At 41.6% G+C, this 21,185-nt stretch overlaps 1 protein-coding gene across 5 annotated transcripts; it reads right to left on the reverse strand.

Annotated features, from left to right (window-relative positions):
• Positions 1–7,299: 7,299 nt before the first annotated feature.
• Positions 7,300–20,532, reverse strand: LOC308312137 (uncharacterized protein). Of its 5 annotated transcripts, XM_080794529.1 has the most exons (6): positions 20,378–20,532; positions 19,511–19,602; positions 18,779–18,930; positions 11,361–11,493; positions 8,325–8,400; positions 7,300–7,699 (listed from the first exon to the last, which is right to left on the reverse strand). In XM_080794529.1, exons 3-6 carry the CDS (start codon positions 18,910–18,912, stop codon positions 7,572–7,574), a joined length of 471 nt encoding a protein of 156 aa, XP_080650655.1. In that variant the 5' UTR covers positions 18,913–18,930; positions 19,511–19,602; positions 20,378–20,532; the 3' UTR covers positions 7,300–7,571. The 5 variants fall into 5 exon arrangements, 2 of the variants coding, with proteins under 2 accessions (XP_080650655.1, XP_080650654.1); XR_013963732.1 differs by lacking the exons at positions 8,325–8,400; positions 19,511–19,602; positions 20,378–20,532 and adding exons at positions 13,447–13,563; positions 17,490–17,601 and having other exon boundaries at positions 7,612–7,699; positions 18,779–18,919; XM_080794528.1 differs by lacking the exons at positions 19,511–19,602; positions 20,378–20,532 and having other exon boundaries at positions 18,779–19,342.
• Positions 20,533–21,185: the final 653 nt, after the last annotated feature.

Here is a 21,185-nt window from a genome sequence, read left to right on the forward strand (position 1 = left end):
GGAAAATCTTAATGTAATTCTCTCTCTGATAGAAGATTTGCTCTCTTTAAAAATTTATTTTGGTCATAAAATGTATTAATTTGACCATTATGTTTTTATAATGGGATGAATCTAGAGTTGCAATACCCTCCATTTATCCAAATTGCGTTTGTGATCTGCTTGTAATAAACGACGTTAAACTCACCAATATCGCAGCTGTAGGGAAAGCTCAACTTATCCTCTTTCAATCTGCAAAGCGTTTATTTCATAATCCACCCTAGAAATGTTATGAGATACTTTCTGTCAAGAAATCCTGTGCATGTGATTATTTTTCTAAGTGCTGGAGTTTGGAGGCACTCATTTTTATTAACGGGTCGTGCTGCTGCCTCCTGCATTATGTGGACATTCAGGTGGTACGCAGGGCCATTCAGTGACTTCGACGAGTGCTTCCAAACTCAAACACTTTGAAAAAGAATCACCTGCACAGAATGTCTTGACAGAAAGTAGCTCATAACATGTCTACAGTGGATTTTTATGAAACAAACGCTTTGCCGATTGAAAAAGTATCATTCAAGGTTGCCCTACAGCTGCAATGTTGGCGAGTTCAACACACAACGCAATTTGGATAAATGGGGAGTCAATGGAGGGTATTGCAACCCTAGATTCATCCCATTATAAAAACATCTAGAGTTGCAAATCGCAGCGAGGCTGATTCAAGCCAGTGGCTTATTTAGCTTGTTATCATTTTCACATAAAAAGCAAACTCAATGTCGTTGAAGTGGGACTCATAAAATGTCCCTGGGACTCATTTCTAAAAGACCATCCCTGAATCCCGGGACTCATTACATTGAAAACCTATTTACATCTCTGTTAATGTGATCCTTTTGCCTCCAATTGCATTTTGAGACAATGTTATTAGGTTGTGGAAATGATATGCTGTGTGCCTTCATTAGATCTCTGGACCAGAGATGGCTGCCTACTAGCTCTCATCCATAGCTCTAATGAATGGATCAGAGATGGCTGCCTACTACTTCTACTAATAATGAAAACATTGTTTTCTTTTGTCAGGTTCACTAATAATACTGGAATGCCTCATTTTCTTTCAGGACAATATATAAACAAAGCATGACACACTGTTACATTCTTAATGTATTGGTTGGTTGATTGATTGAAACAGTTTGCAGAATTCTAGTACATTTCAAGCACAACTCAATACAAAGACTGTTAACTGTGAGTGGACGACCCAATTAAGCATTACACTTGTTTACCACAGGGTCCACCTTGTTCAATTCATCAAACATTTAGAGACGTACTAGACACTTCTATATAGACAAAGAACAGAACAGGAATTCATCATAAAGGAGGGGAAAAGGGGAAAGAAACAGTGGAAAAACTACCTTCTACTGGTAGAAAACACACATTCTTAGTGTATATATTCTTATTGTATATATTATATATTAGTTATTGTATATAGTATAAACATAAACATACCGTCTTGTTCTGGTAGAAACGCCTCCTGCAACGTGTGTACTTGAAGCTAGCTCAGCGTTAGCTTAGCTTACTAAACAAACAAACTCCGTATGAAATAAATAAATTCCTCCCGTTTTCACAACGAGATAATCTGTCCGTTATTCTCTTTAGTCACACAGACACAGGCTCGTTCATACCGTTTAAAGATTATGAAGAAAGGTTTTCTCCATGGAGGATAAGCTGTTTATTCTAATAACTTTCTAGAGACTTTCTGTGAATCTCATCCACTTTGCCTTGTTTGTTTACTGTTTCCACCCGGACAGACAGGTACGGTGAGGAACTATGTCCGTCTCTCTCTCTCGTCCGGGTGGAAGCACACACACTCTTCTGAGTTCCTGTCGGCAGGAACACCGTATTCAAATATTTTTTGTTTAAAGATTTAGAATCTATAGTATAGATCATAAACATGCACAGTCTAAACGGTACCTTTTAGTATAACTGTTTATTTAAATGTTGGATCAGATTGACCTAAACCATATAACACACATTGACTGTAAAAACAAGAAAGAATACATAAAAACTCAAAAAGAATGAATAATGTACCATGGATTTCCGTGTATAAAATAACGTGTTTTTTAAAGAGGTTTTTAAAGAGGTTTTTTGAAGAGTAATTATACATGAAAGGGTTCAACATAAATGTGAAGTTACATTTTATACTCCATAAAGCATTACACTTGTTTACAAGAGGGCACACCTTGTTCAATTCAAAGGTGTTTTATAAAGAGATGAAACAGACAGTAGATAGATAGATAGATAGATAAACGTTTTGTTTTCTTTGCATTCTAAGTGACAACCTAAGGTGTCAACTGTCAGTGAGCTGGCGTGTTGCTGCCCCCCACTGTTGGTCTGGGGTACTGTCCATTGTTTAATGTAGCCTACTGTGTGACCTTCCAGACCTGCAACAGATCATCCTATAAACAAATTAAACATTTAAATGATTATGAAAAAATGATTGTAAATCATTAAGTTGATTAATTAACCTGTTATTAATCAATATATATTTTGGAAATGTCATGTATGTTCCAAATATGATTATTATCAGAATGTTCTGGGAAACTGGGAAATAGTTCAATAAGTTAAGTCTTAAGTTAAGAGTCTTTTATTGATAGGATATGTAGTCTAATTATGTATTATTATATCAGGATATGTATTTATGAATGTATTGCATATGAACTGATGTCCCAAAGACATGCAGTGGAGACAGAGATTATTAATAAGATGGATTCATGCATCCTGTAATCCTGTTTAAATACTGTACCTCCAACTGTAAATACTTAGTGTAAGCGCCATTTGAGTCACCTAACTGTGGCCAATGATGTCCACTGAGGGGTGTGGTCAATGTGAAGGTTGGAAGGGTATTTAATCTGATCTCAATCAAGCAGCAGGTGTTGCTGACAAGAGGCAAACAGTTTTCAGACTGTGTTTAGGAGGCTGTTTGTATCATTTACGTTTATTGCATTTATTTATATGTATGCTGTAGTGACTAGGCCTGCAGAAACAGATAATAAATCCTCATTATACCAACTCTACGCACATGTTTGGACATCACTTCCTGGAGCACACGTCTTAACTACAACCCCACTGTCGGCAACCAGTAGTGCCACAAATTTAGGATTTGGGCGCTACATTAGGTCTGAAAACTGCCTTAGTTCTACACTTGTTTATAGGAAGCAAGTCAAACGAGCTGGTTTGTTTTGAGGACATTGGACACGCACGGACAAGGCGTGCGTGACTGTGTGTTGGCGTGGAGCGGACTGATCGTCCACTGCTCTACAAACAAGTTCTGCTGACTGCTGCTGTTACCTGAAGCAAGCGATTGATTGCCACCCGGAGCTACAGGGGTGCCACCGGGGACGTCATCACTTCAGCAGGCCAGCCGAGATCGGGTCGGTACTGGACCGAGCCGCAAAGACACAGAACAAGGAACATATTTTGCGCTGACCACCGTCAGCGCCGTGGTCAGTGTTTATCCAGTGGGGCACACAGTACACACAGACAGGGCGTGTGTGTGTGCGTTTGGTGAGAACCGGACGGATCTGCAGAGATGGCAGCAGCTGCGAGCGATCGTCTCTACAAGTTCCTGTGAGGTGGTGGTGATCGATTGCAACTCGGAGCTATAGGGGTGCACCGGGGACATCGGCAGCACTGTCGCCACACGGCCACAGCAGCAGATCTTCAGGGCCGGACGGAACCGCTTGCCAGTCGGAGATCATCCTCACCGACCAACAAAGTGGGTGTGTTTCAGCGGCGCACGGCCGCCAATACAGAGGAAACCCAGTATTGGTAACAACGAGCACATTTAACTGACTCTTTGTTAATTTGAACATGGATTACTGGTTGGATGATGAACCTCCAGTAGTCACTTTGAAAACAATTCATGACTATCTCATGCACAAGTATTTTCCAAACAATCGGTGTCAAAAGTGCCATGATGGTGAATGATGTCACATATGATATTGAGTATTCCGATGACTGTGATGTCATATTTCGTATTATTGGGGTCTCTGTTGGTGCTCATGAGTGTGACAATGGTGATGAGGCTCTGCAGGGAACACAGGAAATGCAGGCAGGTCTACAAGATGATATGATCAGCAGCTCAGCTGAAGAATCAGCTGTTGGTGAGAGGCCCAAGCTGAGCAGAGTGGTGGAAGAGCCACTCATACAAAAGCCTCCATCCTTCTCTCCAGCCCCGGCCATGAAGGCAGCAGCTCCACGACCAAAGAAGACCAGCCCCAGCATCGCTGAGCAGGTCGTCGAGGCCATGTCCGCCCCTAAGGAACGGAGCAACAACATGTCCCTGACTGTGACCATGAAGATGGCAGCTAAAAGCTCAAAGGAGAGAAAGAAGGGAAAATGGCAGAGCCAAAGAAAGAGAAAGAAAAGATGGCAAAGCTCAAGAAAGAGAAAGAAAAGAAGATGGGAGAGCTCAAGAACAAAAAGGAACAAAGCAGAAGACATAACCCGAGTTTTTTAAGCAAGTCTCTGACATTCACCCTCTAAGTAGGCCAGTTTATGTTTGCAATCTTGAATATAGCCTGTGTTATGAATGCTTAAAAGGTTTTGAATTTTGGTTTTGTTATTTAATGGCTCTTTGTATTTTTATGTTTTTTGAATTGCTCTGTTTTCACACCAGTAGCAATTAGGGGTGGGTGTGTAAGCGCCATTTGAGTCACCTAACTGTGGCCAATGATGTCCATTGAGGGGATACACAATGCTGTACCTCCAACTGTAAATACTTAGTTTACACAATGCTGTACCTCCAACTGTAAATACTTAGTTTACACAATGCTGTACCTCCAACTGTAAATACTTAGTTTACACAATGCTGTACCTCCAACTGTAAATACTTTGTTTACACAATGCTGTACCTCCAACTGTATATACTTTATGTTTACACAATGCTGTACCTCCAACTGTACATACTTTATGTTTACACAATGCTGTACCTCCAACTGTATATACTTTATGTTTACACAATACTGTACCTCCAACTGTATATACTTTGTTTACACAATGCTGTACCTCCCGACTGTAAATACTTTCCCCATTTTCAATGGTTTTTATAATATTTTGACACTTGCTTTGGCAATGTAAACGTATATTGTCTGAGAAAACTCAAAGGAGCTGTTGTCACCACAAGGTGCGTGCGTGAGTGAGTGAGTGAGTGAGTGAGTGAGTGTGTGTGTGTGTGTGTGTGTGTGTGTGTGTGTGTGTGTGTGTGTGTGCATGCGTGCACACAGAAAGATGAATGCCAAAAAGTAGATCCAAAATCTTTTCTCTCTCTTATTTTTTCTATTACCAGTATTGTATTAATTATTGTATCTTTAGCACAATGTAAACCGGCGTCCCTCCCAACTATGGGACACCGTCCGGCGTCCCTCCCAACTATGGGACGTCATCGGCGTCCCTCCCAACTATGGGACGTCATCGGCGTCCCTACCAACTATGGGAGGCCGGATGGCGTCCCTCCCAACTATGGGACGTCATCGGCGTCCCTCCCAACTATGGGACGCCATCCGGCGTCCCTCCCAACTATGGGACGTCATCGGCGTCCCTCCCAACTATGGGACGCCATCCGGCGTCCCTCCCAACTATGGGACGCATCTGGCGTCCCTCCCAACTATGGGACGTATCCGGCGTCCCTCCCAACTATACCTACCAACCCTAACCCTCTAGAGCCATTCAACGAAACGGGTCTTTCAGATTTCTCAGACTCCATCCTGATTGGCTAAGATTGGCTTCCAAAGTTCGCAGGAGTGCTCAGTTTCAAACAAAAAGCTGTAACATCTTGTGATTGCTGTGAAATTGTGCACACAATGCAAAACTTATATTATTGTTATTAATGTTATATACAATTATATAAAATAAATAATTATGTTTTAGAACGTATTTAAATCCAAACATTTACTATCGTTACTGTAACCCTAGGCTATAGGTACATACTAGTAACTAGACCCTGTTGTAAACAAGTGTAATGCTTCATGGTGTCGTCCACTCACAGTCAACAGTCTTTGTATTGAGTTTGTGCTTAAAATGTACTGTAATTCTGCAAACTGTTAATAAATATTTCAATCAATCAATCAAAAATACGGACCACAAACTTATATTATTGTTAGTGTTATACAATTATATAAACCCTAACCCTAAATAATATTATATCATTTAGTAATAAAATGTTGAAATGTATTATAGTTGTATTAAATAATGTTATATTCTTTAATTAAACAATAAAATATTTATTTTTATTAATAAGAATGTGCCAGGTAGCAAATAAAAGCCGGACCACGCAACCCGGACCAGTATTTAACCCATTTTGGGCGGGAACCCCTTTGGTGTTTTAAGCATTATGTTATGCTTTAGCCGTTGAAAAATAGCAGATCTACAAGCTCATAGCACAGCACCGAGTGCAGCGCTACGAGCTTGTAGGTCTGCTATTTTTGAAATATCGTGAAAATGTGGTGCAAATCTTTGAATATATATTCTTTCAGAGGGAACATTTTTAACTCATACATTTGCTTCTGGGGAGGTCTCTGGAACAACATATTTTCAGATGGGGGTCGGCGGCAAAATACACATCATTCTGGGGGTCCTCGACATGAAATATTGAGCACCACTGATAGAGAAACATGAGGTATTTCAGACATTTTTTTAACTTCGACGTCAGGCCTAAATGGGTTAACTGAAAAGAAAGAAAAAGAAAACCTGACTATTATTCATAATAACTCACCACACCAGATTACTTAAAGTGCAAAGACATATTATGTTTATTGGTGGAGCTTTGAGCTGTGTGGTTTCCATGCCACAATGTAACTACACATATTCGTGTCTGTTGTCCAATAGTTGCTCCATAGATTAAAAAGAATATATATGTATGACGTAAGATAGTCTCCCTGTTGAGTTTCACTGTAAAGCAGGGCTCAAAGGCACACTTTTGGCACACATACTAAAGTGAACTAAAGGAGATTCTTGGGGAGACGTGAATTTAAAAATAAATCCACAGAGCAACTATATTTGGAGGTATGAATCTCACCAACACTTGGAGTTATCATGATGTTAACACAGCCCAAACCTCAACAAATACGGGGAAGCAGCTTTTTGCTTCTACGGGTTGACGGCATGGAACAAGCTCCCACTGTGCCTTCTTCAGGAAGCCTCTGTAGACATTTTTAAAGCACAGCTCAAGACCCACTTCTACAACATTGCTTTTAATTGATCTTTTATTTTTTGTTATTCATGTCCTCACTGTATTGCATTACTGCTCATTGCAGATGCAGTGTGAAAGGTCGGGGGAAAATATTTGACTGGCTGTGACTGCAGTCTAAATGGGGCATTACTACATATCTGTAGTCTTGTTTCTCTTGTTGTCTCCTTGATTTGATAAGCAAGAAACACCAACACACACTCACAAAGTCACCCAAGTGAAAAAACAATAAATATACTTTATATAAAAAAAATAAAAGTGACCAAAGTGTTCTTGTGCCTCAATGTCAGAAATGTGAGAGTTCACCGGAGGTGGGAGGAGCATTAAATGCCAACCTGGCTGAAAACACAATCTCCTCCCCTCAGTGGTGTTGGTGATGGCTCACGGACACAGACGGCGGCTGCAGTTTCTCAGACGAACGGTCTTTGCTCTCCGGGTCCAAAGCAGAGTCGATGTCCTGCGTCTGCTGTTTCATCCACATGTCAGTAACTGTGATAGAGAAACAAACAGAAAGCTATTGACCGACCGATAACATTGGTAATGATAAATATGGACTCATGTCGCAGTTTCACCGTTTGTACTTAGACATGCATGGCTTAATCTTTGAGACAAGAATATGCTACTAACCAACCAACCAACCAGGTAGCTCACAACGTGTCACGTTGAGAGCTTGTAGATTAGATATTTTCGGGGCGCAACCCAGCAATCTTTAGCTAGTGGAGATGCGGTGTAACGACATGGATTTCTAAACAAATTTGTTCAACGCAAAATGCTGTGTTTAAGTTCAGGAGACGTAAGTTCACGAGACTGCGGCCTTCTGGAATGGCATGGAAAGGAGAGGAGGGCATTTTGCATTTCTTCCACCATGTAGCAAACGCTGCATTCGTGGTCTGGAGAGGGCAGTTGTTTTACAGAAGGGTAAAAGGGCAGGGGCTGAAGCCCCCTTTGATGTCTGTGTGTCTGTGTGTGAATGAATAGAACACAACGTGTAGATCTATACATCCACTAACCTGCACCATGGAATGAATAGAACACAACGTGTAGATCTATACATCCACTAACCTGCACCATGGAATGAATAGAACACAACGTGTAGATCTATACATCCACTAACCTGGCGACATGCGCTGCGTACTTCTTCTGTAGCTTGCATATGGGGGCAGATTTATGGAGGAACTGCACGGCGATATCTGGAAGAGCAGCAAACAGACGTGATGATGAGACACATTAATCTCATTGAGAGCAGAGAGCAGATTCTACAACATGTCTTCTAAATCAGGGGTGGGCAACTTTGGATATGGACAGGGCCACACTCACTCCAGAGGGCCACACTGCATATACTGTTGTAGTAGCCAAGATAGAAGATCTACAAGCTCAAAACGTGTCGCAGTGTGACATGTTTTGAGCTTGTAGATCTTCTATTTTTGCTGTATTTGGATTGAAATATATTTTTATATTGAAAACTACTAGTAACTGGTGTACTGACCATGGTATTACTGTGCTTAACTGACCAGCCAACTGGCCTGACCAGAACCCCACAGAGATTCTAGGTTGTATTGTCAAGAGGAAGGTGTGAGACATGAGACTGAACAATACAAATTAACTTACGGCTGTTATCAAAGCAAACCTGGGCTTCCATAACACCTCAACAGTGCCACAGGCTGGTCACCTCCATGCCACGCCCCATTGATGAAATGGTTTGTTCAAAAGTAGCCCAGATCAAGTATTGACTGCATACATTAATATACTTTTTTAGTGGTCTCGTAAATATTCTAATATTTTGAAATAGGATTTTTAGATTTTCATGAGCTGTACGCCATACTCATCAAGATTAAAACAAAAGTCAGATACAAGGCCTGGTTACAAAATTAATTTGGAAGGGGGAACGACCAAGGCTGAAAAATACAATTATTTACCAAAGTAAACAACAAGGTGGATTTGAATTGCCCAATTTAGAATTATATCACATCTCCTTTGCCATCCGCTCACTTGAGAAATGGTTTTCCCAAGAAGAGAATATCCCATGGCTTCTGATGGAACGCAGTATAGTCACACCCTACAAATTGAATGAAGTTCTGTTCAGTGGCACATTGAGTAAATACTGCCAACAAAAATGTGGTCCTCTCATATCTCATTCCATTCATATATGGCAACAAGCCGAAGAAATTGGAAAATGGAATGTTAAATGGCACATACTGTACATACACCAATTTTTAAAAACACGTCATTGTGCTTAGAACGCAAACCCTTGGTCTTTCCATCCTGGTCCAGTTGTGGCATCCATACTTTATTTCATCTAGATTCATCCCATTATAAAAAAATCTAGAGTTGCAAATTGCTGCTAGTCTATCAACTAGGCTTGATAGATAGCCTGATATAGTCTGGGCTTTAAATGAACTGTACTGTACTTTGTTTGAATGTGTGAAAGGTGGTATATAAATAAAATGGCCTACTTGCTCAGACTGAGGTAACGCATATATATATATATATATATATATATATAGTCTGTATAATCATTAATAGGCTACTACTCATTGTTGGTATTTTGAGGTAAACCCACCTTTTCAGACTCCATCATGGCCCATAGCACTTACCCTACCCCCTTAGATAGCATTTGATACAGACTTATAGCATGTTATGAAGACAGCACTATAATTGCACTGTATGTAGTCATAGCACGTCATAGTACATATGTATAGCATAGTATAGTATATATGTATAGTTTATATGTATAGTTTAATTATATAGATATTCCACTGTTACTTTCTTAGGTTACGCATGTTTCATGATAAATGTTTTTATGTGATGTATTCCCATGCTTTTTTGTTCTTGCTTAATGTAAGTCGCTCTGGATTAAGAGCGTCTGCTAAATGCCTAAATTGTAAACTGACCTGAATGGAATGGTCTCTCTCTCTCTCTCTGTGTGAATATCTCTCTCTCTCTCTCTGTGTGTGAATGAGGTGTAAACTGACCTTAATGGAACGGTCTCTCTCTGGGTGTGTGTGTGTGTGTGTGTGTGTGTGTGTGTGTGTGTGTGTGTGTGTGTGTGTGTGTGTGTGTGTGTGTGTGTGTGTGTGTGTGTGTGTGTGTGTGCGTGCGTGTGTGTGTGTGTGCGCGTGTGTGTGTGTGTGAGCTACATAGAAGTGTCTATTTGTATGTCTCTAAATGTTTTGATGAATTGAACAATGTGGACCCTGTTGTAAACAAGTGTAATGCTTAACTGGGTCGTCCACTCACAGTTAACAGTCTTTGTATTGAGTTGTACTTGAAATGTACTGTAATTCTGCAAACTGTTAATAAATACTTAAATTAATCAATCAATCAGTGTGAGTGTGTGTGTAAATCTTTTTGATTGATTCAGCAATAGTATTTATTAACTGTTTGCAGAATTCCAGTACATTTAAAGTACAACTCAATACAAATACTGTTAACTGTGAGTGGACGACACCACCAGTAAGACGCGCAAACGCGGGAAGCGAACGCAGCTGAGACCCTGCAGATCATGTCTGTCTGTCTGTCTGTCTGTCTGTCTGTCTGTCTGTCTGTCTGTCTGTCTGTCTGTCTGTCTGTTACTGTATATGTGGACCTGGCCCCTTTTGTGCCCATATATGGAGCTGAGTGGACCTGGCCCCTTTTGTGCCCATATATGGAGCTGAGTGATTGCTGATGCAACACACTCCATATTTGGATAGCGGGACAGACAGACACACAGACAGACATGATCTGCTAGGTCTCATAGTAAGTGCTCACTGCGTTCGCAATAAAGCATTACACTTGTTAGCCCCTCTCGGGACCCCCTGGGTCAGCTCATTACTGTATTGTATACCCTTTAACAAACAAGTATTACACCAAGGTTTAACTGCTTTAAATGTACACTTTGAACAGTTTCAAGACCTCAAAGAAAGAGAAAAGAATAAAAGTAGGCCAGGGTCCAGCTAATGTTGAAGGTCCAAAGGCTAGATTGTCCCAAAAGGCGACAGCTCCCTCCTCTGGCCAGGATGAGTAACTGTAGGGCCACTTATGGAAAACAACACTTCACACTCAAGATAGCTCTTAAATGGTTATTTACACTTACTGATAGCCAGGGTGAGGTCTTACTGATAGCCAATAGGGGGAGGTCTTACTGATAGCCAATAGGGGGAGGTCTTACTGATAGCCAGGGTGAGGTCTCTGCGCTGCACGAATCCGATGAGCCTCTCAGACTCGCGGGACACGACGACCGGGAAGCCGTTGTAGTCGGTGTCCTTGATGAGGGTCTCCACGTCCTCCACCGTGGTGCTGTCCTAGAGGAGACAGGGTGTTACCACACCCTCTAGGTGGCGCTGTCCTACATAGGATGGCAATTATAAATGCGGCAGGTGCGCACAATGCAACTTCACCACTAAGAGCCACACTTTTACACACCCACTCACGGGTAAAAACTTTGACATCAAGGGCACCATAACATGCACGACCAAAAATGTGATATACTTGCTCAAATGCCCATGTTGGACTAGGATATGTTGGCAAGACCAACAGGGCGCTAAAGACGCACATGTTCGAGCATAGAAGCAGCATCCAGCAACCAAGATCCTAAAAAGCCCCTTTGGTTGCAATGCAGTTTCTGTCCTCTAAACACACAGTGGCCACTCTGAGATATCAGGGGGTTGAACCAGGGGGGCAGTCAGACAGATATTTTGTGAAGCCACTGAGGAAATCGGGATTTCCTGAAAGTTCATATAATGGGCCTGTTGTGGCACTGTCACTGGACCCAAAAGAACCCATAGCCCCATAGAAGTCCATGTATTTGGGCCCAACTTCACCTAGACTGTATTACCTTAATAAACATGGTCATGAATACTTTCTGCTTCCAGTCACTAGTTTAAAGTCTAATTTCTAATGTCATAATATTCTTTTTGGAAAATGATGGTCCCATTAATACCAGTAAGACGCGCAAACGCGGGAAGCAAACGCAGCTGAGACCCTGCAGATCATGTCTGTCTGTCTGTCTGTCTGTCTGTCTGTGTGTCTGTCCCGCTGTTACTGTATATGTGGACCTGGCCCCTTTTGTGCCCATATATGGAGCTGAGTGGACCTGGCCCCTTTTGTGCCCATATATGGAGCTGAGTGATTGCTGATGCAACACACTCCATATTTGGATAGCGGGACAGACACACACACACACACACACACACACACACAGACAGATAGACAGACAGACATGATCTGCTAGGTCTCATAGTAAGTGCTCACTGCGTTCGCAAAAAGAAATTACCATAAAGTCGCGTATGTTCTGAGGGGCGTGGCTACCGTTTACAGTCTATGATCGGGAGTCCCCTCCCACTTGAGTCAAAATAAAAACCAACGGAGAAGAAGGGGGGGGAAGTCCCGCCTCGTTGTCTGGGCCAGCCAATGGGCCAGCTGGGCCCAAACGGATCTAGAAAGATGGCGACTTACAGTGCAAGGAATTACTGGCTTCATTTTACGTCCATGTTAGACCCGGGGAACGCTTTGTCCATATCTTTTACAGTCTATGGGTTGAACATGTGAAATGCCCCATGCAGGCGAGGAGGGGATCTGAATAGATTGTTGCTACAACGTGAATCCTTTTGGATTTACACTTTAAATACAATGTCCCCAAAGGGAATGTACGAGGACTTCCCCATCAGCCATTTTTTTAAATAATTTCTTTATCGTATGCTGTATATATTTGAATTGTTGCCTAAGTAATAATACCTGATTATGTGAATCACGGTCTTAGATTCTATAATAATCATGATGTCTGTCACATTTTACAATTTACAATTTAGGCATTTAGCAGACGCTCTTAGGGCCGATTCATACTCCTATTTTAGAGACGAATATAATTCGGTTCGGCGCTGTAGAGCCTACAATGTGATGTCATTTGAGGTTCGGGGGGGGCGGGTACCGTCCTAAAGTCGGCTATTCGGTGCTACTGAAACATTTCTGACGAGCCGAAATAATTTCGGCACTACAAGCGTGCACTTGGCCTTGAGCCAATAGGTGGGCTGGGTAGTATGTCTGGTCGATGACGAGGCCGAGGAGGCGTGTTCTCCTCGGCTGTGTTCTGCCTCCTCCCCACTGGCTGTCTGGGCCATGACGCTCACCTGGCGGCTGGTTGCCTAGCGACACCCCACAATATGTTATAGTGTATATTGTATAGTGTTATAGTGTATATTGTATAGTGTTACAGTGTTATAGTGCAGTTGTATATATTTATAGGAGGGTTGACATACTGTGAATCAGGAGGTCCAGGTTCGTTACTGAAGTAAGGAGGATTTCCTGGTTTAGACCAGTCACTCTTCACAGACAGAAGGCTGGGAGTTGGAGACTCTGCTCTGTGGTGGACACTTCTGGAATCATACAGACAGAAATAACAATACATAAACAACAGAGACAGTGAATAATACTACTATTACTTTTGTGCATGTAATTAGCATAACAGTAGCTTGTATTCCATGTAGTACAAACGGTGCAATGGAATGATTTGCCCAAGGAGATAAAGACAAGTGCCTCTCTATACACTTAAAACTTAGGTCAGGATTGAGAAGGCGTTTTTAGAATCCTGAATGGGTCTGTTGAATTGAGCAATTGTAGAGGGTCCTCCTCAGGAGAGCTTTGATGCTTCGGTGTCCGTGAAGAGATGGATGGGAGAGGGACTGAGAGTCAGGAGACCACATTTTAAATCCTGGCCCCAGGACAATGCATGAGTTAAAAATCACACCCGATGGGCTCGGTATGGTTTTTCCTCTTACAGTACTGCCATGAAAGGCAATGTGTTATTGAACTTTGAACAATTGAAAAATATGTGTATGTGCATAGATAACAAGGACTTTTTTAGATACCTCCAAATACGAGAGTACTTCATGGGGGAGGTGAAAGCATCCGAGCCGGTGGCCTCAAACCATCTCATACAGGTTTTTATTCAGGCATATAAGCAGGAGTCCAAAAGAGTAGTGTCCAGTATATATAATGCCCTGGTTTCAGCTAGGTCTAACTCCACAGAGTACATTAAAACTAATTGGGAAAAAGAGTTGGAGATTACCATCACATCAGAAGAATGGGCAAACATGTGCAAAACACAAATTACATCCACCAACTCAAGAATGTGGAGAGAATTCTGTTGGAAGAACTTAATGAGATTTTTTATTACTCCAAAAATTAAATCAAGACAACTGAAAACAGAACAGCCTTGCTGGAGACAATGTGGCCACAAGGAAGCGGGCCACGCTCATATTTTCTGGTCTTGTCCTAAAATTCAGAAATACTGGCAGGATATTCACTCCACTTTGGAGACCATTCTGTGTTTTGAGATACCTCTGTCTGTTTCTTTTCTACTATTGGGAAATATCCCTGAAGAGTTTCTAACACATGATAAATATTTAATCAAGATCCTCTTAGCATCAAGTAAAAAAGCAATCACACGACGCTGGTACCAACAGGACCCACCAACGAAAGATCAATGGATGGACATTATTGAGGAACTGCATTCTATGGAAAAACTAACATTCATACTTAGACTACAAGAGGATCAATTCTATAAAAAATGGGAAAAGTGGAATCTCTTCTCTCAGCCTAGCGATATTGCAATAGAATTTCATTGAATGTTTATTGTAATATGAAAAATGCAGCCTTTTTTCTTTTACTTTTTGTCTTTTTCTTCTTGTTAGTTGAGTTTTTGTCTGTCTGTTCTTCCTTCAATAAAAATTAAGTGGGAAGTGAGGTGCTCCTATAATTATATATCATCATACGTCATATTTGGTGGACATTTGATCTAATTTCTTTCATTCTCAATAGCAAATATTGAGACCTGTGGGGACAAGCTGTATAGCAAAAAAGGGAAGGGAAAATGTTCATGGTGGACTGAATACATTTCTCCATGGTCTGAATAAATAAGTTTCATATTTTATTGTTAAACCTTAACCCGGCATGTGATGAACTCTGCAGTGCTCAGTGCTCAGAAATGCAATGTCTTAATGCCACAGTTAGGTATGCACGTGACTAATGCACTGACATGGAGATGTTTACAAGTGTTAATTGGTATACTGCGTTATACTCTTTTATTAATACAATGTATTGCGTTATATATATTGTCTGTGCTCCTTACTTTTTGGGTAGGTGCTCCTAATTTTTTTCTAGTGCTACTAACTTTTTAATTTGGGAGCACTGGTGCTACCAAGAAAAGTTAATTTCGAGCCCTGGGTTCACAGACATGCCGGTCTGACAGACAGACAGCAATCACTAGGGCTAATTAGCCCTATAAAAAGTCCACATTATGGCATCAGTGCAATTCGGCCAGTCTATAGTTTTAAGCCAGATCACCTTAATTAATTATAATATGGGCAACTGTAGCTGTGTAGGCTGTAGGCTACTACATTGATCTCATCATGAGATCAATCATGTTTGGTGACAAATGTCCCGCAAATCATTTTAATATGACGACATCATGCAATGAACCTGCACAAAGAGGATATAGGCTACCCGCCGTATATGGTTGAACATTTAAATAGCTATATGCCTACCTACGTGTCCATGATCAGAACAAATCCATTCTCCACATGGCATTTAGACAGATGACAGTGAGATGATATTAATCTATTCCCTGCATGAATCAATGCAGCTCTGATATCTATTTTACTTCTGCAGGCGAGTGTGCAATTGTTCTTTCATATTTTTATAACCCTGCAGTGCAGTCATCAGTAAGGGCTTTTATCATTGCCGAGTTGTAATATAGCATTTGGTCGTGTGGTGAACAGTACAAATTAACTTCTTTCTCATTATGTGAAAGTAACTGTAACATCAGTTAACTTATTAATGTTCTGACATTTAACAAGGAGTGAAGCAATGCGTGCCAAGTTGGCAAGTTTAGTTTATAATTATATACAACTTGCGCTGTTTACTTGAAGATCTGTCCGTGCAGAGACCCTCCTGTCAAAATGAACTGCTCATCGCGGCTGTTGTATAAAATTTAAAGTTTGGGAATCCTCTGTGCAGGCTATGATGACGTATTTCGATATTTCCTGTTGCCTTATATTGTGTTGAATGGGCATGGATGTTCCAACTAACCAGGCGACACCAGGCGAATCGCTTGGGACAAATGCGGAAAGGATACACTCAGCGATTCGCAATTGAAGTGATTACACCATGCAGGTTCCCTGAATATCACAGGAGCGAATCGCAGCTTGATCGGACGGATAAATACGATATCATATTACGCATCTATTTACGCATCAGTTACACTCTGGCGTATTTCTCCTTTGTGAATGAGGAGAGGACCATAGTGTGTATATTGTATAGTGTTATAGTCAGGGCTGCACATAAGCGGTGCGCCAGTGTGCATGCGCCGTCAAAATTCATAATGCGCCGGGAAGCGCTTCTGCACCAACAGCTTACAGCTGGGGCCACACAGAGAGCATTTCGCACTGACTGCCACTCAAAGTACCGTAGCTACTACTGGCTAATCACAGCACGTCTTGCACAAGTGCACTGGCCATTGTGGCTAATCACAGCGTGTCCTTAGTCAAACGAGGGAGGATTCCATGCTGCTCACTGCTTGTTTTCCAGATGCTGGAGCAAGTGTGCGATGCCGTTTCTCACGGACTGGCACTGCTGCTGCACAATATGAAGCTTATCAACATGACAACAGCGTTCCCCGACATACTGTCCCTTATTATCGTAAAGTCGGGTAGTGTACACTGTTTATTTTGCACCGAGGAGCAATGTGTGTCTGTCTGACTCTGTGTTGACTGTGTACATTGCCTCAGTCAGGGAAGCCTGACGTATGCTTCGCCGTACGACGTGTCATATGTTAAACAAATAGCCGATCTGCAAGCTCACAACGTGTCGCCTCCGCAACACGTTGTGAGCTATTAAATAATTTAAAAAAAGAAAGTATCTAAATATTGCTTTGATGCTCATATTATCCTTAGGAAGTATTAAGAAGTTTGTATTAGAATATGCATGATATAGGGCTGGAATACACATGGACCTATAGCTGCAATTTGCAACTCTAGATTTTTTTAAATAATGGGATGAATCTAGAGTTTAGTTGCAATACTCTCCATTGACTCCCCAGTCCCCACTTATCCAATAAATATCGCTTTGCTATAAGGTATTCATGCATCCCTCTTTTATCCATCCGGCGAGACGGGTCGCCGCATTTTAAGAGCACCAGTAACTCCTCCAGGTGCTCCTCTGAGTAGGCTACTAGACCAAAAAAGTTGTGTGCAGCCCTGGTTAGTGGTTATAGTGTGTATATTGTACAGTAGGATTCACATACTGTGTGTGTGGAGGTCCAGGTTCATTACTGAAGTCAGGAGAAAGTCCTTTAGACGCGTCTCTTCATAGACATGTAGCTGGGTGTTGGAGACTCTGCTCTGTGGTACAGACTTCTGGAATCATAACATTGTTTGTGTTAATGACATTGTCAATTCTTTTTTTTATTTGTATTATTGTTACATTTCATTTTATTTATACAAGGGTAACATCTTTTAGTTTCCTCTGACAACATTGCAGCAAAAAGAAAACTAAAATTGCAAAAAACATTATATAAATTGTTTTGTTGTAGTTTTACTATGCATGTAAAATACTGTAGTTACATGGCCTGGCCAAGAGGGGGCACAAGTACACCAGATTAGGACTAGGCAGTCAGTAGGAGGCAGAGCCATATAGATTGATCTTAAATCCCTTTATTTTAGTTTTATAGTAATAGACAATAGTACAACATAAACATTACAGAGACTTTAGTTGTCACTGTACAATACTTACTAAATATACAATACAATAACCGGGGATAGTTTAAACATGGCTTGTTGCATATACTGTACACAATCACATACTGTACATATTACTGTTCACATACTATACATGCACACAAGCAGCCAGCCTGTCTACTGAACACCACACTGATTTGTACCACTTCATTCACAAACTGCACACACAGTAACTTACAATCTGTAGATTAACTTTGAACAGGATTCATACAACATTATTAGATGTTATGTCTTGTTTTTGTCATTCATGTAACTTAGCATGAGATCACAAAGTTGTATTATAGTGTTGTGTATATCAGTGGTTCCCAAAGTGGGGTCCGGGGACCTCCAGGGGTACTTGAGGGAGTTCCAGGGGGGACCCAGCTAGATGATAGTTATGAACCAACTGGACCCTTATGGGACTGTAACTCAGAGACCCGTTAGGGTCCATTTGGTTCCATTTGTACACTCTCAGAGTTAAATTAGCATTGATTTTACAATATAAATTGGGGGTCCCAGAGATAGAAATGCCATTAAATGGGGATATGTAGACTAATGCATGTGAAACTGGGGGTCCTTGAAATTAAACGGGTTGAGAATCACCGCTAGAGCCGTACAAATCTTCTCTTATGGGGGTCCCTGGCATATATTTTTTGGGGGTCCTTGACGTGAAAAAGTTTGGGAACCGCTGGTGTATATAATGCTGCTGCATTGTCTGAAGGAAGCCAAGTTTCACTCTTATGTACATGTAGTGTACACAAGATGGAAGAATAAAGTACAACATTGAACCTTGAATTGTATAGGAGGATTCACATACGTTGTATCTGGAGGTCCAGGTTCATTACTGAAGTCAGGAGGTTCATGACTCTTCATAGACACAGATGGAGGCTCTGCTCTGTGGATGTGATGTTTGTCAGCTCCCTCCTCCTCTCTCTCCTCACACTGACTCATCTTTGGTCTTCAGGAAACCTGTCAAGATTACAGTCACAATACACCAGGAAACAGTCAATGCTGGCCTAGTCCAGGCACATGCCACATAATGCCACATAATAGGCTCTTATTGTCGCGTCAGCTCGTCGCTTGTAACTATCAACAAAGGCACAAAAGCCAAAAAACGAATCTTAAAAAAATGAGAGGAAATGTTTGCTGTATACATAATGCGCGTGTGCACACACGCACGCACGCACACGCGCGCACACACACACACACACACACACACACACACACACACACACACACACACAGACGTGCAGAGAATGTTAGAGGGGCTAACATTTCTAAAATCTCGCTCTCAGCGGTTCTTGTATTTTTTTACTGAGGTTAATGTTAGGCATGATTTTGATTGACAGGAAACCGAGGAACATCATTTATATTAGCAGTATGATTCCAAACATGTGTCATAGGCTTGTGATTGTAACATAATAACTGCACCCATAATGTTTATGTCCTATGCATTTTTCCTTTTTTTTGTGGACCAAATAAAATAATTCAAATGTGTGTGTGTGTGAGGTCAGTATCTCTTGTCCTCAGGGGGCGTGGCCACCAGGACTTCCTGGTTGCTGAAGTCCAAGGCTGCAGTGAGGTGGAACGCCATGTTGGATCCAACGACCAAGTATTCTAGGAGCGCAAAGACGGTGTAGACTGTCACACACACACGCACACACACACACGCACGCACGCACGCACGCACGCACGCACACACACACGTGTAAGAAAGAAACAGACAGACAGAAATTATTATAAAGAGGTGTCCAATATTAAAGTTTTTTTTTCCCCCTGCTGTCATTTTAACATCTGACTTCTGTGTTTCACCCCAGATGGTTTTTAAGTTGCTTGATTCAATATTTAGATATTTGATATTAACTTTACCTTCCTATATAAACCAATTGTAACTTCACACACGTCTCTGCTTCTGGTGACTGATATTGTCCTTCTAATGAACGTTAGACTGGTTGAAAAAATGAAAACACACGTCTCTGCTTCTGGTGAAAAACGACGGTGCCATACAAAGTTAATACACCATTGCACATAAAAACAACTCCAGGGTGTCTAATGAAGTACTGTCACCTCATAGACACATGGAAAACTGGAAAAATACAAAAATTGTGGCACTCCATCTTTAAGTAAATGTATGAAGTTACTTTCCACCACTGCCATTAACGAGAGCTTTCCAAAAGCAAAACGGTTAACCACTAAATCCCTACTTTATACTTAGACGTACAATGGTGTCTTGCTAACACAAGCTCACAAGACATCACATCACAACATGTTGTGAGCTTATAAATCTCATATTTTTGGCATTTCTGAAAGTCTAAGAAGTATAAGAAGTTTGAACAATTATGAAAATGTGCCCTCACCCACTGCCTGTTCGCTTCTTCTCGCCCTAAAACGATTCATAGTGCACCTGTATACCTACCTATACATTTCCCGGTGAGTTTGAGCAGGGCTTTGCTGAGCGATCCGGGATAGTTCAGGGACAGGTAGTCGACAGAGACTGCGTCTGCGGCCAGCGGGGCGTAAGTGACCGTCACCCGCAGCGACGCACCGGGAGCCACCTCCCCGTTGGTGACGTCACAGCTGAACTCTGACCCGAGCAGTGGTGAAGCACCAGGCAGCCGAGAGAGGGAGAAGGAGGTCATCACCTGGAGGAGAGGGAGGGAGGGAAGGAGAGTGGAGAGAGAGTAGTTAGGGAAAGTAAGCCAAATGTGTGACCAACCTGCAAAATAAATGCTTATACCAATAGCTTTCTTCACAAAATATGTTCATAAAAGGTGTCTACTATCACCTCTCAATTTGTTCCAACCCAACTCCCTTGGGAAACTTTGCGACAGGTGCTGAAAGTTCTAGTTCCAAGTACCATTAACAACCTGAACCTATATGCAAATTTACTAATTTCCATTTTGCTTTAAGTAGCATGTGACGTGTCAAACTATAGGGGTTTTTCATGATTCTGTTTTGCACAAATACATTTTAGCCGGCCCAGGCGGTGGCGTAACCGTTTGGGCACCCGACTAGTAATCCAGTCGCAGTGTGCCGCGGGTTCGACTCCCGAGCCCGACACGGCCTTTACTGCATGTCATCCCCCCATCTCTCTCCCGTTTCCTGTCAGCCTACTGTCTGTCCCTTCAAAAACCAATAAAAGGCGTAAGCCGCAAAAAATATCTTAAAAAAACAAAACGTTTTAGCCCAAGGAGAAAACCCCTAGTTTGACCCGTCACATGCTA

This window comes from Protomyctophum bolini, assembly GCF_963924005.1.
Source record: "Protomyctophum bolini genome assembly, contig: SCAFFOLD_135, whole genome shotgun sequence".
Classification (NCBI taxonomy): Eukaryota; Metazoa; Chordata; class Actinopteri; order Myctophiformes; family Myctophidae; genus Protomyctophum; species Protomyctophum bolini.

Excerpts from the sequence above, each read along its gene's own strand:
- LOC308312137 (XM_080794529.1), bottom strand. The coding sequence starts at position 18,912 with ATGAGTCAGTGTGAGGAGAGAGAGGAGGAGGGAGCTGACAAACATCAC. Across the intron at positions 11,494-18,778 it reads CCTGGACCTCCAGATACAAC|GACAGCACCACGGTGGAGGA; the intron begins GTATGTGAATCC and ends TGTCTCCTCTAG. Across the intron at positions 7,700-8,324 it reads TACGCAGCGCATGTCGCCAG|TTACTGACATGTGGATGAAA; the intron begins GTTAGTGGATGT and ends TCTCTATCACAG.